The sequence below is a fragment of the Seriola aureovittata genome, chromosome 8 (genome assembly GCF_021018895.1).
Source record: "Seriola aureovittata isolate HTS-2021-v1 ecotype China chromosome 8, ASM2101889v1, whole genome shotgun sequence".
In the NCBI taxonomy this organism is placed as follows: Eukaryota; Metazoa; Chordata; class Actinopteri; order Carangiformes; family Carangidae; genus Seriola; species Seriola aureovittata.
The window spans coordinates 2,491,769-2,507,500 of NC_079371.1; the positions used below are offsets into that span (position 1 = coordinate 2,491,769).

Sequence of the window (15,732 nt, forward strand, 5' to 3'; positions counted from 1 at the left end):
AGCACAATTAGCACAACTAATATTAGCCATTTAATTACAATGTGTATAATTTCAGTAAATTATATTTACATAGAGTATAGAGAAAATTAAACTAAAGTCATTGTTTAACCTTTTCCCATTTTATCCTTGTATTCATTTTGTTTTTATACAGGTACATGTAGAATAAATGTTTCTATGAGCCCTGATATTCTACAGTTACATTATCTCCAGCCTAGGTGTCCTTATATTACAAATTACTGTCATTCTTATAAATAGGAATTTAATGTTGAATGGTTGATAATCTCCTGTAGTTGCACATTAAGGGCTCTAGATGTCGGTGTAGGGCAGTTATTTTCCCCTATGCATGAGCACACACACACACACACACACACACACACACCACTGTAGAAATGTGTCTTCAGAGCTCAGTGTCAAAGCCTGACCTTTGCAGCTGATCTGAGTTCCTGCAGCAACCGAACATTTTCTCACTGAATCTACATTTAAAAACGTACAAACATCAAACTGATGGTGATGTGAGAGACACGTTGATGTGTGATGTTACTTCTGTTGTTACTGTTACTGTAATAATCATCATAATAATTATTATAACACATTGCAAATAATAAACTGAACTTGAATGCAACGTTTTGCACGTCAGACTCTTCCATCAGCACTTGAACGCACCCTGACGTCGTTAGTGGAGGCCTTAAAGTGTGAAGAACTAGACTAGATAATATAATTATGATAATATTTAATTCAAGACAGACAAGTGGAATTAGTTGATAATGTCTGGCGGGACATTTTTCTAGCATCACTTCTTCCCACGCACAAATGGTTTAGTCCGACTCTGCCTGCAGCACTGGGAAGAGAGGAAGAGGAGGGAGGAGGAAGAGGAGGGAGGAGGGGTCCAGGGGAGCCAGATGATGCTGACAGTGAAAGGAGGAGGAGGAGGAGGGAGGAGGAGGATCCTGTCCGCCGGCAGCAGCAGCAGCAGCAGCAGCAGCAGCACCGAGCTGCTCTCCATCCCATGTGTTTGGAAGAAGAAATAAAATAATGGGCTCGGATCCAAACATGTGCTGCTAGAATCAGAAGTGTCGCTTTCTTTTCTTTTTAAATCACAGTTTGGTTCTAAATAAACAAAAGACCTGGAAATGCTTCCCTGCTCATCAGCGGCGCAGATGGAGGGTTGCGCGGAGGAGAGGGACGCGCACATGCAAACAGAGGTAAACCGATAAAAAAAATAAAAAAAAAAAAGACAGGAAACTGATTAAATGTTTCCCTCTAATCCTGTTTATTCTGCGTGTAAACCGCTTTAAATGTGTGACATCAGATGGGACATTTTTGCAGGCTAATTTGAGCCGGTGTAATTCGCCGGCCGGCTTCTCCTGGAGGTTATTGTAGACATCAAAGAGCCGGACCCCTCCCTAAATCTCTCGCCATTTAACCGGAGAGAAGAAATAGTGCTCTGAGTTTCTGTCACAGCTTCATTTATCTGTCGGTTTCATGCTGAAGTTGCAGGGTTTATTAAATGGGTCTTTAACCTTTTTTTTTTTTTTTCTTTCTTCTGTTGTTGAGAAATGTGCTGAGTGTAAAGAGGCTGGCAGTTTTATTCTGGGCTGTGATGATGTCTGACATCATGCTTTTAATAGACAGGAAGAAAAAAAAAAGCCTCGCCTCAGGTTCGAGCTGATTCGTGGCAGAAATAGTTTGAGTCCATCGATTTATTCTGAAAACCAAAAACCTGCATCCCGCCCTCACCTGCCTCAGATCTGTAATGTCTTGGAGGATTTTTTTTTTTTTTTACCTTAAACGCACCACTGCAAAGAGAGCACATGATGGGAGGTGAACCCCAGACCCCTTCCAGTAGTAGTGCCTTGCTGTAATGAGTCGATCTACACAGGGAATTGAACGCACCATCCAGTTAGCGTTTAGTGGCTCCGCCCTTTGACCTCCAAGGACAAAATCAAACCTGTACACCTGCAGTCTGTGGGCGAGTGCCTTGCTTCATTCATTGAGTTAAATAGGGAACTGAACCCTCAACCTTCACAAGGTTTGTTAGTGCCTTGCTCCCCTGATCTACTTGCTAATGAGGAATAGAGCTCACAGTCCTGCCTTTCTCTACCTGCTGAGTCACAATAACATCACAATGAAGTGAGTTAGTAAGAATCGAACCCTCAGCCCTATGAGTGTGTTAGTGCCTTGCTCTACCCAGTGACTTACACTTACAGGAATGGACACTAACCATTTCCGCTGGGAATTCAACCTTTAACATTTTAAAGCCTTGCGGTAGTCACTAAATATCAAGGAGTAATTTCTGTCTTGACCTTTTGATGAACATTCAAGAAGCAATCAAACCAAAACCATTCTAAACCCAAAGGCGCTTGCACTAGCTTCTGCGGCTTTCAACCACATTTCATGGTCTTCATTCAGTAAATTGACCCGGCTCAGCCGTGTCATCACGTGACTCCTGACCACCACAATCAAAACCTCTCATCACATGAGCGAAGGTCCACACTCAAGTCAGTTGATGAGACACCTGAGCCAGCTCCATTCACAAAATGAAGACCATGAAATGCAGCTGAAAGCTTGTAAATGGACTTTTGAGTTTATATTATTTGCTTATATAAAATATTAATTGTTTTGATAATTAATATATTTTTAATGTCATTTTTTAAAATTCAAAATGCCAAACATTCCCCATAGTTCCAGTTTTTTAATTTTTAGGATGTTCTTCTTCTCTTTGTTTTTGTAGGTCAGACAAAAGGAAACTACTTCCTGTTTTATGGACCAAAAAAATGAATTAACTTAATTAATGATTCAAATCAATGATTCAAAAAAGCATTAAGTTTTAGCTCTTCAGAGAAACAAATGAAAGTAACCGAAACGAAAAAATATTTTGTTCAGTTTGTCTGGCTAATCGCTAATGGAGCTAAAAAAAAAAAAAAAGGAGACAATGACTTCAGCTCTCTACATCCTGCCATGATGGAGGGCAGGTCGACTCCCCAGTGGATAAATTATTCAAATAATGTGCTGCTCCAACATTTCTCTTCATCACCCACCCAAACAAAAAGTAGAAAAAGCTAGCATAAAACTTCTAGCTAACAGTAGCAGCACAGCTAACCTAGCTTAAGCAAAAAATGATAGCCGACCAGTTTTTTTCTGTTATTGCACTTGTTGATTTTTGTGGCTGAAAGAAAATGCAGAGCACATGTCAAAGTGTGAGTTGTCATCTTGATGTACAAATATTTTCATTGTTAAATTCAGTTTTGTTGTTGCATCGATGCACAGCAACAAAGAACAGGAAAAAGCTGCAAAGCTAAGCTACTTGCTAAGTGTGTTACCATTAAAATGCTGCAGACTACAGTTTTGTTTCAGCTGCAAACGTCTGCCGTCACTGCAGGGCTCTGTGGGGAAGTGAGGAATAGTGTTTTTATCTAAAAGAAATGTGTAACCGTGCAGCATGGGGAATTGAACCGCTCACCCTGGCAGGCGGCGTTTTACTGCCTTGCCTCGCCACGTGCCGGTGAACCCGCTGCCCTCGCTGCGTTCCTCAGGGAAATCTGAGCTGACAGTGTGTGAGACTGCAGGTATAGAGCTGGGAGAAAGTGGGCCAAGTGCTTCCTGCTGCTGGAGGAGAGAGAGCTGGATGCTGAGCGTCCTTTTTGTCCTTTTTTATCTCAGGATATCGGCTCGGTTTTGTCGCAGTTACACCCTCTCAAATTTTAACCCTTCATATCTACGGCCCCATCACAGGTACTGGTGGTAAACTGTAGGAAGTTCAATGATATATTAATATTACTTACTATAAATAACTCGTGTTGTCCAGGCTTTGAATTCTGCTGAGACTTTTTCATTGGTCAGCTTGGTCTCATGTATTTACTGATGACCACCTGAACCCAAACACCTGGTAAATACAGTGTGGTCACTCTGGGGATTTTACAAGGTAGGCTTTACAAGGGTACAAAGATACCCTGAATGCATCATGCATGCAAAACTGGATTTGTCGGTCTGTTATGACTCACTCAGACCCTGAATCTGCTTGTGTTTCAGTTCTTTGGGCCGTCAGGGAGTCGACTCACCTGCACTAACCACCTGATTACATCATAAGCTGGCGGCAGTGAGTCAGACTCCCTCTCTCCCCTGGTTTCCACTCTTTTGGTTTGTTTGGTCTTCCAACATTAGTTACTTAAAATAAGACGAGTTATAGCTACAGGTCATGTGTGGTCTTCTCTCTTTCGTCCAAGCTGGGTTCAGACACATGAATCAACGCCGCTCCAGAGTTTAAAAACATTTTGTACATCCTTAAGTCTTAAATTTCTCTTATACCACTCAAGATGTAAACATGAAACTTCATAGTCTTAGATGCCATCAGGAGCGTTTTGTCTTCTGTTATTTAACATCACTGCTCTGACCTGATGGAGGAGGGACAATCAGAGGGAAAGATTTTAAACATTAAGAAGCAGGAACTGCTACGTTATGAGTCTGATTCTGATGAACCTTCAGTGGCTGAAGCATCTCGTTACCAACTGAGTCTGCATCATTTATAGGATCCTTTGTGTTTAGTTCACTTCATTGCATTGCTCCAGAATAACTGAAATAACTTGGAGATGTTCATTATATATGTAATGAATGTTCGTGCTCGTCTTCTGGAGGTTGTCTGAACGGAGACGGGACGGTTTTCTTTGTCTGTTTACTGTTGCTTTCGCTGCTCAGGAGGTCACTGACCGCTTTACGAGTTCCAATTACCATTTTAAATGAAGTGCATTCAGAGCCCAGCAGCACTGCAGATGCCCTGTTAATGACTGTGGTAACCACAATAAAACATAAAGCTGCGCAGCTTTTCTATTCACTGAGGTACATTTTGCGTTTTCGCTGCTAAAGTTTTAAACCTGTTTAAATACACTGTGACGACAAATTAAAGCACATTTTGATCATTACCCTGATTAATACTCAGCGGCTGACGTCAGTGTAAAAGTGTGAGGAGCTTCAAATTACCATTTGAACTTTATTTATTTTTAATTTCTTTATAATATCCTCACTTTTCCTAAATATAGAAATACAGGTGAGTTTCCTGGATGATGTTATTATACTGTACGTTTATGTTTTTACCACCAGTTTTAATTATTTTAACTTTGTTTTTGGGGAAATCATGTCTCTGTGTCTCTGAATACTACATTACCCATGATCCCCAGTGCTACTAAAAGCTACAAATTCAGAAACCTTTGCCTTTTCAATTTACTCCTTCTATTTTGCTATGTTGGACAAACGTCCATCAGTTGAGTCGCCTGATCTTCTGATACCATGTTCCTCCGTTAAGCTCACTGTGTTGGACGGCTAACTTGTTGCTCTGGTATTCTCAAACTATCCCACAATGCATCCCACAGCGTGTATCTTTGGCTTGTTCAATATCCAAGATGGTTTAAGCGGCTGAAAGCTCCAGAAAGTAACTTGAACCCTGTTTGTGTGGGGTTGTTGTGGAGGGAAGTACATCACCGAACGTTAACATTAGGAGCTGGATTTTTACTTTCAGAACCCTGGACACCCAAAATATAGATTTGAATTAAGGTCATGTTTTTATGTGAGTGTGATTGACTGTCCATAGTTTGATCCACACTGTGTTTTTCCAGCCAGGAGCCAGAATGAAGTTTGTCCTTGAGTGTTGATGGCGGGTTTGCACTTGTTAACCTCAGTGACGTCTGCAGCTGCTGCTGCTGTCACCCGGCTTTCATTCCTCCAACATCCACACCGGGCTCCACCACAGCTGCTCGTCCTAAATATAGCACAACAAGGGATACTTACAACAGATCCCGTGGATGTGAAAATGAGTAGTTACGGCCCTTTCTGCCTTTTTGTAGGGCAGCCGTCAAGTCAGCAGAAGCAGAGAGAGCCGGTCCCTTATCAGAAGTGAAGGGCTGTCGCTGTTATTAGGGAGACGACGGAGAAGGGCGGTGCAGTCCTCAGCAGGGAGGGAGATCAGGCAAAATGAATGTTTGTATGGAGAAGATGCTGAGCAGGAAATACGCTTGTATCACACCTTGTCTAAGTCTCCTGAGACACCTGACACAATCATGTGTCATCGCTGTGTCGCTGGAGTTAGAGATAATACAAACTCTCTCATGATGCATTCACAGCCTGCGTGTTTAGTTCAGAATTACCCAACTTGTACCTTGCTGCAATGATGTAGAAGTGCACCTCAGGTTGTGTTGGTGCGCTGTGACATCACTGGGGGGTGTGTTTACAGGTGATTCTGGGTGTGGTCAGAGGGCACTGAACTGTAATATATAGGTAGCATATCTTATATCTGATTGTCTTGAAGCTGATCTTCATGTTCGTGGCTGACATGAACGGCAGGAAAGATCAATTACTGATTGTTCCATATATTTAAGCTTCAAACGAGCCTCACTTTCAGGTATAAAGGGTGAAATATTTTTGACAGATCATCGCTACGAATGATTCATTGATACCGTCAAGTTACTAATTCACCATGGTGCCCGACGTCCACAGGGTTAAGTGTAGGTGTTCGGTGTGTTGACAGCTGGGGCGGGAGGTGAAGGTAAGGTGAAGGTAAGGTGTTGGCAGACTGACACCTGGGAACCTGGATGAACCAAGTACAGTGGATAGACAGTATCTAGGCCTTTAGATGTCAGACAAAAGTCTTTTATTTTATACTTCAGTTCACATTTGAAACGTTTGAGAACTTTTTGGGTCTTAGTTATGGGCTGTACTATGTGTCTCATAAGTGTCCCTGGTACCCAGTGTCAGGAGGTGGGACAGATGTGGGACAGATGTGGGACAGACCAGAGGTGCAGGGACAGTGAGCTGGGAAAGTTTGACGAAAGCCATTGTCCATAAAGTCTCTAACTCTACCGATGCTTTTCACCTGAGCTCAGGTTATCTACTGATACTGAGCTCTCTTTGTTCTCCAAAATAAAAGTCTTTAAACCTCCCTCATGATCATTTTTATGTCAGGTAACGTGAGGTCAGAGGCAGCAGGGGCTGAATGACCGTAATCATTAGCAGAAACAATTCATTTTTATAATCACATTTAGTCCAGAACAGCCTGTGACATCAGTTTCTACTCCTCCGAAAAACACAACACAATCATTTAGAGGGAAGGAGTTCAGTCGTTATTTATTTTAGTAATTAAACAGCATGAAATTGTGGATAAACATGAATTAATTGGATGTTTTTAATCACACAAACTATCTAATATTTTTCTCTCATACGCACCAGACTCTGTGGTATATACAGTCATCTGTAGTGTGTGTTTGTGTGTGTGTGTGTGTGTGTGTGTGTGTGTGTGTGTGTGTGTGTGTGTGTGTGTGTAACTGCACTCTGCTGGTGTCAGTTACCTGTGTGTTGACTCTGTAGTGGAACGTGATCTAATGGCTTCACTCTGACTCCTGCAGTGCAACAGACTGACGGAGGAGAGAAACGAGGCCGAGAGACAACTCAAGCACATCAAGAGAGGTGAGTCCCGCTCTCCTCCGCCTCCTCCGCTTCCTCCGCCTCCGCCATCATCACCTTCAAACTCACACAACTTTATTTTGAAAAATTACAGCCCAGACACAGACGACAGATTTCTCACCTGTAAATAAAAATATAAACATTTGAAGCCACACCAGTGGTTCAGCACCAAGGATTTCTTCGTTGCTCAGTCAGACACAGAGTCAAGAAAACAACGTTGAACATTCACACACAGTTTCTCTTCTGATTTACCGTACTTACCCTAATTAGTGTGCACACGGTTTTTCCTGTATAATGACAGATTATTAAGGTTTCAGGTGTTTTACATCATCTGGATGAGCTGTTGATTTGTTTCCTGGTGCTTGACACTTTCTTTTAGTCGCCGCTTTCTTAGAAACCTCAGAACTTCAGAACAATGGAGCAAGAAATATGTCGTACAAGAGGTTACATTTATTGAAAAGACGCCCTCAGCCTTTTCAGGTTTCATGTTTCTCAGACTCACACATCAACCAGACAGCTGACACCTCCGCTTCCTCCCTCTCTCCTCCCCCCGCTCACCCTTTTTCACACCTTTCCTCCTCACCTGTGTCGAAATGATATCACCAACACCTGGTGGGTTTAACAAGGGAGGGCAGGGTGTCCTCGTGTCCATGGCAACCGCTAGGTTATTTAGCCAACCGTAGAGAAGCGTTTGTTGTTTCGGGGGGGGGGGGGGTTAACCCCCGGTTGTCCCCAGGTAACTGTTAGAAACGAGGCTGATAGCTGATGACTCCCGGCTCCTGTCATGACCATTCACAGAGGTAAGAGGCTGCGCTGAAGCTGCTTTACACCTTATTGATCGGGAAATATCAACGTTTTCTAGACGTCCCTGGCACTGTGAGGTGTTTGGGATAAAATCCTCCATCTGGTCTGAGGCACGTTTTGTTCCAGCGTCTGTAGCTGCAGGATAGAGACTCGTATGGTTACACAAGTTCTGTGTAATATCACTTAAACCTGAGCTGAGACCCTTTCATCTGTTCCAGCAGCTTGAGTTTAGACATTACAGGCCGCTGTGAGGCGACCACTCAGCACTTTTCCCTCAATTAGTTAAAATCACTTTGGAAATCCAGCCAAGCCTCCAAATGTATATTTAGTCATTTTATTAGGGACAGAGTACATTCATTAATTTTGCTATAAATGTGCAGAGTTTAACCAAAAGACTGTTTCTCTTTGGCTCCAGGACAGATGAATATGAATATGAAAGTTTTTTCCTGTTAGAGAGGAAGTTGAAGGCTAATATGTTCACTTTCTGTTGAAACTGTTAATTCACGGTTATTTGTGGAGACCGCGGTTCGTGGCGCTGCTGAAGTTTTTTATATTATTATTGTAGAATTATTGATATAAATGGTGCAGGAACCTGCAGCTTCACCTCAGTTTGAATGGGGGGGGTGCTCCAGGTACAGGTGAGACGATGAAACACGATCTAAAGGAACAATGCGGGTAACAGATCTGTGAGTTTGATGACTTACGACGATGATGGTCGTGAGGTCATCACAGCTGCTTTGTTCATCAGAACCAGAATCTGGTTTAAAGCCAAGAAAGATAAAACAAACGAGCACTGCAGGTCAGACTGCTTCAATATAAATAGAAAGATTTAACATTAAATATTATGGAAATATCAATAAATATATACAATACAAATATGTACGCTGTGCAAAATGACTGTGTGCAGTAGTTCATCTTACAAAGTGCCAGGAATGTGCTCTTATATGATGCTACATTCTGTTATGCTAATAAACGCTAGCTTTGTGCAAAGAACACAGTACTTGTAGTACTTGTAGTTTTTCAGTATCGCGTGTTGTGACTCGATCTGTGATGAACCCAAACGTTTTTTATTTTCTAATCTTATTGATACAACCTTTGATGATGGGCGAGTAGTTGCATTTTGCTGCAGCGTTCACAGTTTCCTCACTAGTTTGTTTCCGTGGCAGCGGCGTCACACACACACACACACACACACACACACACACACACACACACACAGCTAACGACGGTCCAGACAGGAACAAATATTTACTGTACGTCCTTCAGGCGACTGACTCACAGTAATCAGAAAGATGAACTGAGGAAAGAGACGCCAGCTGACGATTTGTTTATGTCTTCAGTAACTATCAAATGTCACGGAAACCGTCCACTGGAGGCCAGGACGGATTCACATGGAGACATGAGCCTTGATTCAGTGTTGAAGGAGGAAGAAAAGGAAGATTGTAAGATGAACACATGAGCAGATCCTCCAGTCCGACCCCGACAGCAGAATTCAGTGTCAGACGAATGTCAAAAACTCGTCTGCACCAGCAAAACTGGACCTGAACCCTTCAGTCAGCAGAAACTCTGAATCCTCCTTTTAATGTCAGGCCGCGTCACTGAAGTCTTTCTTTCATTCACTCATTTATTCATCCACCGCCGCTCCCCAGAGGAGACAGCAGTCGCTCTTGTCATGTTATTCCCATGAATTATTAAAACCTCCTGCCATGAATTATTCAGCAGCTGAAAATGGGGGGAAGGACAAGTGTGTGTGTGTGTGTGTGTGTGTGTGTGTGTGTGTGTGTGTGTGTGTCACCACTCCTGCCTGACTCTTTATCCATTGTGGCCTCTCTACCTGCTCCTCCATATTTGATGTCCACATTTTAATAGATTTAATGAGGGCGACTCGGCTCGTTGGCAGGTTCTTGATTTCAGCCTCGTTTGAATCTCAAAGGCCGGACTGAGTCCAGCACAGATTAACTGACTAACTAACAACATGACAACATGACCCGAGCCGAGGGGCGGGGCCGTGAGATGATACACCCGCCTCGATGACGGACGCCCCCCGCGCTCACGATCACGCTGAGGGTGAACTTCATCCGTGACGCATCAGGCTTGTTGAGAGGTGATTTTGTTTGTGAAATGAAAAGACAAACGTCAGGTAGTTTCATGTGATATTTCCAGGAGGCGTTCGCGGCCCCCCCCCTCTGCTAGTTATGACACAATTTAACTCAAATCTCTATAAAGATAAAATGTAGTGATGATATTTTATATCCTAAAGGTCAATTATTCAACGCTGTAACTCAGGAAGGAGAGATTGTGACCATATTTCCTGCAGCTTGACAGACAGACAGAGGAGGGGATTGTAGTTTACTACAGAAGCTGCTGCATCATGGTGCTGCTCCGTACGAGGACGGTTCACCACAGTTGATGCTCTGCACTCTAATAAAATACACCACTTGTATTTCTTAGTGTCAGTGCACGACTGTGCTGCAGAAAAGCAGCAACGTTATGACGTTCTACCGGGAATTAATGACAAATCTCAGCAACAACGTCTTAATTTCCTCTTCCGTCTCTATGGTGCATCCACGTTATGTGATGTTGTCGTGTCTGTTTCCTCCTGAGTGCAAGATTTGTAATAATATTATTTAGATAACCATCATTCTTAGATACTAGCAGCAAGAGCAAATGACTGATGATGAAAAAACAGGAAAGTTAAATTGCAAAAACTTGTATAAATCCTGGAGCAAAGGGAGGTAGAAGCACTGATGTGCATCTTTTTTAGTTCACGAGACCGTCCTCAAATGAAAAAGCCAAAAGGTTTCTTTGCCTTTAGCAGCGAAACCGAGAGAAAAGTTAAAGTGCACGGCTGCACCCTCCTGATCTTTTCAGCTGGTAGGAAGCAGGCGGAGCCGACGTCTCACAGTCTGTAATTTATGCTTTGTATTAAGCCAGAGCAGCAGAACGAGCCATTCGCTCAGGAGCTGAGTGTCAGACATGCCTCTCAGGATGGGATTTTAATAGAAGCCAAACTCTCACAAACAGATGCAAGGAGAGACAAATAAGCTAGAGTCAGTTATTTTCATATAAACACACGATAAGAAACAGGGAAGGAGACGCAGAGGAGCTCCCACAGGAAACCGACGAAAATATCTTTCCTCAAAGGCCAAAGAAAGGAACAAAAATAAATTAAATACAAAAAAAAAACAAAAGAAGAAGCCAAAACTCAAGTATTGCTTGTTACGGAGGGAACCATCAGTGCTGTGTGTCGTGTAATGCTGCTGCGACGGAACATGTAGCTGGAAGCTAACTGTGATACCACTCAGCTTTACAAATGTGGTCGCCTGTAGCGCCGTTGGCTTACGCAGCCTAGTTACTCAGTCTACTGTGCTCAGATAAAAGCCCGTGGCAGCACTTTCCCTCCATTCAAGTGCCGTCGGAAATACTGTAATTACACGCTGAGAGCACACGGAGGACCAACAAGCTGGTGACATGTGAGCGGGGAAGTGTAATTTTCTCTGACAGGAAGAAAGGTTTTGTGGGTTCAGAGGGGAGAGTCAGTGTGTCAATGACTAATTATAATGATTTTATTATTGTGTTATTGTTAAGGACTCCGTGTTAAGAGTCATACGTTTGTGTTTCATGATGAGTAAAGACTGTGATTGATGACCGGAGTGAATGTTGGACGTTGCTGGTTCAGCCACTGCGGCACAAAGCTGATCAATAACTGACTTTAAATCGATCAATCTGAGTGCGAGAGGAGAGAGCAGCTTCAGAGACTCTGGGACTCTGTCGGCCATTTCTTTTAATCTGTTGTTTAGATTGTAAATGATCTTCCAGATGTTTGTCTGTGTTGTGCTGCTGTTGTACGACTCCCAGCTCAGTGTGATTGCTCCTGCATCTCTGTCTCCTAGAAATTACATCTATATACAACTAAACCGCTAAAGCAACCGGACATAATGATGGTACATTGTTAATTTACATATTTGACGAGTTGCCAATACGTCGATACTGAACGTATCTCCACTTGTTGTGACTCCAGCTCGTCCAGCTGTCGCTTTCTGAAACGTTCACACCCACTTAAGAGGAAGGAAAACCAAGGAGGCTCTGTACACCGCCGTTTCCATATTTAAACAATTTCTCTGGTGTCATTCTTGACATTTTGTGGTTGTGTGTGATTCAGTGTGCAGCTAAAGAAGCAGCATTTGAAGCCAGATGTCAGCTGTTGCAGTGGAAGAGCAGATGCTGGAGGTTCATTTTCGTTATGGTTTGTATACGTGACTGAATCAGGGTTCAGTTTGTCAGTGGTGCAACAAATGTACAACTCCCGGTCCTTGGACCCGGGGGCTTAAGAGGAGCACTTGAAGGCAGCATTAGCTTCCCATTGTTCACAGCTTAGCTCGGGGGTTAGTGTTACAGCTTATACACCACCGGTATTAACGCTCACGGTTCTTTATGTCGTGTGAATCCTCCGCAGGCCGAGCAGCAAAGTGACTTCTTCAGTCACCGACACACCGTGAAGAATTCACCATTCTCCGTGTGAGCTGCTGAACGTCAGCACACCTGGAGGTTTTATTCACAGTCAAACCCACACAGAGCGGCTCTGTGCTCAGCAGCTCTTGGCTGTTGGGCTCGCGTTAATTCCCCGTCCAGCTTTTTAACCCTGTTTTAACCCTCTGCGGTGGGATTTCACTATTACTCATGGATGAACGTGCTTACCGTTGGCTAATCCTCCAAATCATCTGTTAATAACAAGCATCGTCACCGAGGAGGCTTTCACCGGCTTCTGCTCAAGGGTGAAAAACAAAAGCAGAGCTTTGTTTTTAGCCTGTCGGATCATTACGGGTTTTAAGGGGCCCTGAAGTGGGCGGGGCTACTGACCCAGAGGAGTTTCTGATCGGAGCGTCTTCTCGGGGAGAGTTCATCACCTGCTGAGGATTCAAAGGTTTATTTGTCACATGCGCAAGAAATAAGTGTAGTGAAATGAATCGGCAACAATTATGACAATGTATGTTATCGTTTTAAAGGTCTCATATTGTATAAATGTAAATATCCATCTATTTTTTTGATTATAGATCAGCTCTAGCTTCTATATTAATACTGTGAAAGTATCAAAGCCTCAGTCCACAGAGAAATGCACACAGCCTGTATTCAGAAACTGAGCCTTAAAACCAGCCGTCAGGACTTCTGGAACTTTGTGATGTCAAAACGAAGCAGTCACCAAGCCCCGCCCACCTGGACCCACCATCCAAACCTTACAGGATTTGGTTTCTCTGAGTGTTTTTACCTGAAATCTGCTGTATTTTTATTGGATCACTCATAAAACAGTCAGCCAATCAGAAGAGAGGCTCACAGCCTCTCAAGCTCGACGTTTCACTCTGCACATCATTAGCTAACAGACAATCCTCCAGCGTCTCCTCAGTGATGGCACCAGCTGCTGGTTTCTGGAGTAAAACGCAGAAGAATAAAAACAGAGCTATAAATAGCGGCAGTATGACCCGCCTCTGCCTCCCGCGTTGCGTCTGACCCACAGAGCCGCAGCTGAACCGCGGTGCAGCCGAGCAGAGGCCGATCCGCCGCGGCGTGTGGGTTGGAGCGGTGGTTAAAGCGGCTGAATGGAGCCCTGAGAGAACGCCGAAGGTTTAAATGAGTCCCCAGCCGGGAGGGAATCACACCACCGAAGCCCATCCACAGGCATTAAACATTGAGTGAGGGATGAAAAATAGATCCAGTGGCCTTCCTCCCTCCTCCTCCTCCTCCATTTTCATATCATCACTTTCTCTCACTAATGATTCCTCGCCTAAACCCACCGCCGCTCTGGCACCGAACATCCCCGCGGCTCCTCGAGGTCACTCGTTAACTGTCTGAGGCAGCTAATGAATATCAGGCTAATATAATCTGTTAGTTTAAAGGCGATCATGGTCGCTCAGTGTCATCACCTCTAAAAACAGAATGAATTTTAACACAACTAAAATCAGGCCGCACAACTCGAGGTTTGATACGTCACGAAGTTTCGAGGCGGGAAAGAAACACTAAAGACTGAATCATGTTCTGTAACGATTGCTGCTAAAATGAAGGCACTTAGTTAATACAGTCAGTTGAAGTTCTAACTGGGTTCAGGATCATCACACGGCCGAAGCCCAGACCGGTGTCACGTGGTAAAACACGCCGCAGTCACGTGCAGCGTAGATCTGTGACTCGAACGGCTGCTCGTTAGCTTCCTCTTAATGGACTCCACCTCCACTCACTTCACCTTCATCAACCATTTCACTTACATGAATATTTTGATATTAGAATAAATTCATTCAGTACGTGATGTATTGGTTTATATTCCTGATGTGATGACTTATAGAAAAATGAATGAATCCCCTGAAGTCTTCCGGCTGTTGTATTTCTGAAACATGAAGCCGAGCATTTGAAACCAAAGACCTGGTTTACGTGGAATCCGTGGATCTGTGTGTGAGTCTCCTCTGAACAGTGAAGCTTTGAAATGAAGTCGAGTCTCCGTGACGCAGAAATCAGATCAATATGTGAGCGGACTGATGCTGCTGCACTTTCACTGTAACGTCTCTGTTCTCTGAAAGCATCCCTGCATGATGCATCTGCACACTACACACACTCAGCTACACACAAAGCCAGCCTTACTGGTGTGTGTGTGTGTGTGTGTGTGTGTGTGTGTGTGTGTGTGTGTGTGTGTGTGTGTGTGTGTGTGTGTGTGTGTGTGTGTGTGTGTGTGTGTGTGTGTGCAGGTGGGTCTAATGGTGGTGCATTCAGGCTCCATCGTCAGACAGAGGAGCATTAGTCATGTAGCCTGTGAGAAGAAAACGCCTTCACCTGAGACGCATGTGAGGCGGAGTCGGGGCTCATCGGGCCTGAAGGCCTCACTGACACAGATACAGGTCGTGGTCGTGGTTGTCATGGTGACATTCCTATTGTGTCTTTATCTCAGGATGATAATATGATAGAAGGACTGAACAAGACACTCTGACATGGAGTTTTCTAATGCCGCTACAGAAACACACGTGTTTGTCTTTCAGTATCATAAAATGATAAATTGAGTAATAATATTATATAATAGATAATATTTCAATTAAAGCCCCAGCAATAAGACTAATAATTATAACTAATTTATACAGTTACAGCAGGTGAAGAAAACACAGTCGCACACAGTGGAGGTGGAAATGAAGAAACGTGGCTCCATGGAGGAAGTTCGTACATGTTGTGACTGAGACTCTGTTCATGGAGTCTCCCGTTGTTTTATGCTTTAACTTATATTCTTTTCTGATCTGTAAAGTAAAGCAAGGTAAAGTAAGGGAAGGTATTCTTCCCCGTCCCACAGGAGAAACTTGACACGGCAGCATCACAGCACAGACACACACAGGTACATAAATCATACATCAGGATGTCTGGAGAAAGAAGGAGGCGAGCGAGAGAGAGGGATGACGCATGGATGAGGCAGTTTTGTGTTTTGTTCATCGTGAATCATCAAAACATTGAGGTCAG

The 15,732-nt window shown here is 43.6% G+C and overlaps 1 protein-coding gene across 1 annotated transcript in view; it reads left to right on the forward strand.

Moving 5' to 3' along the window:
- The first annotated feature begins 957 nt into the window (after positions 1 to 957).
- Positions 958 to 15,732, forward strand: part of shtn3 (shootin 3) — a 28,619-nt gene continuing 13,844 nt past the window's right edge. Inside the window, exons 1-2 of the mRNA XM_056383664.1 lie at positions 958 to 1,202; positions 7,389 to 7,449. Coding sequence (XP_056239639.1) covers positions 1,131 to 1,202; positions 7,389 to 7,449 — 133 coding nt within the window. The 5' untranslated portion in view covers positions 958 to 1,130. The remainder of the gene's footprint in view (positions 1,203 to 7,388; positions 7,450 to 15,732) is intronic.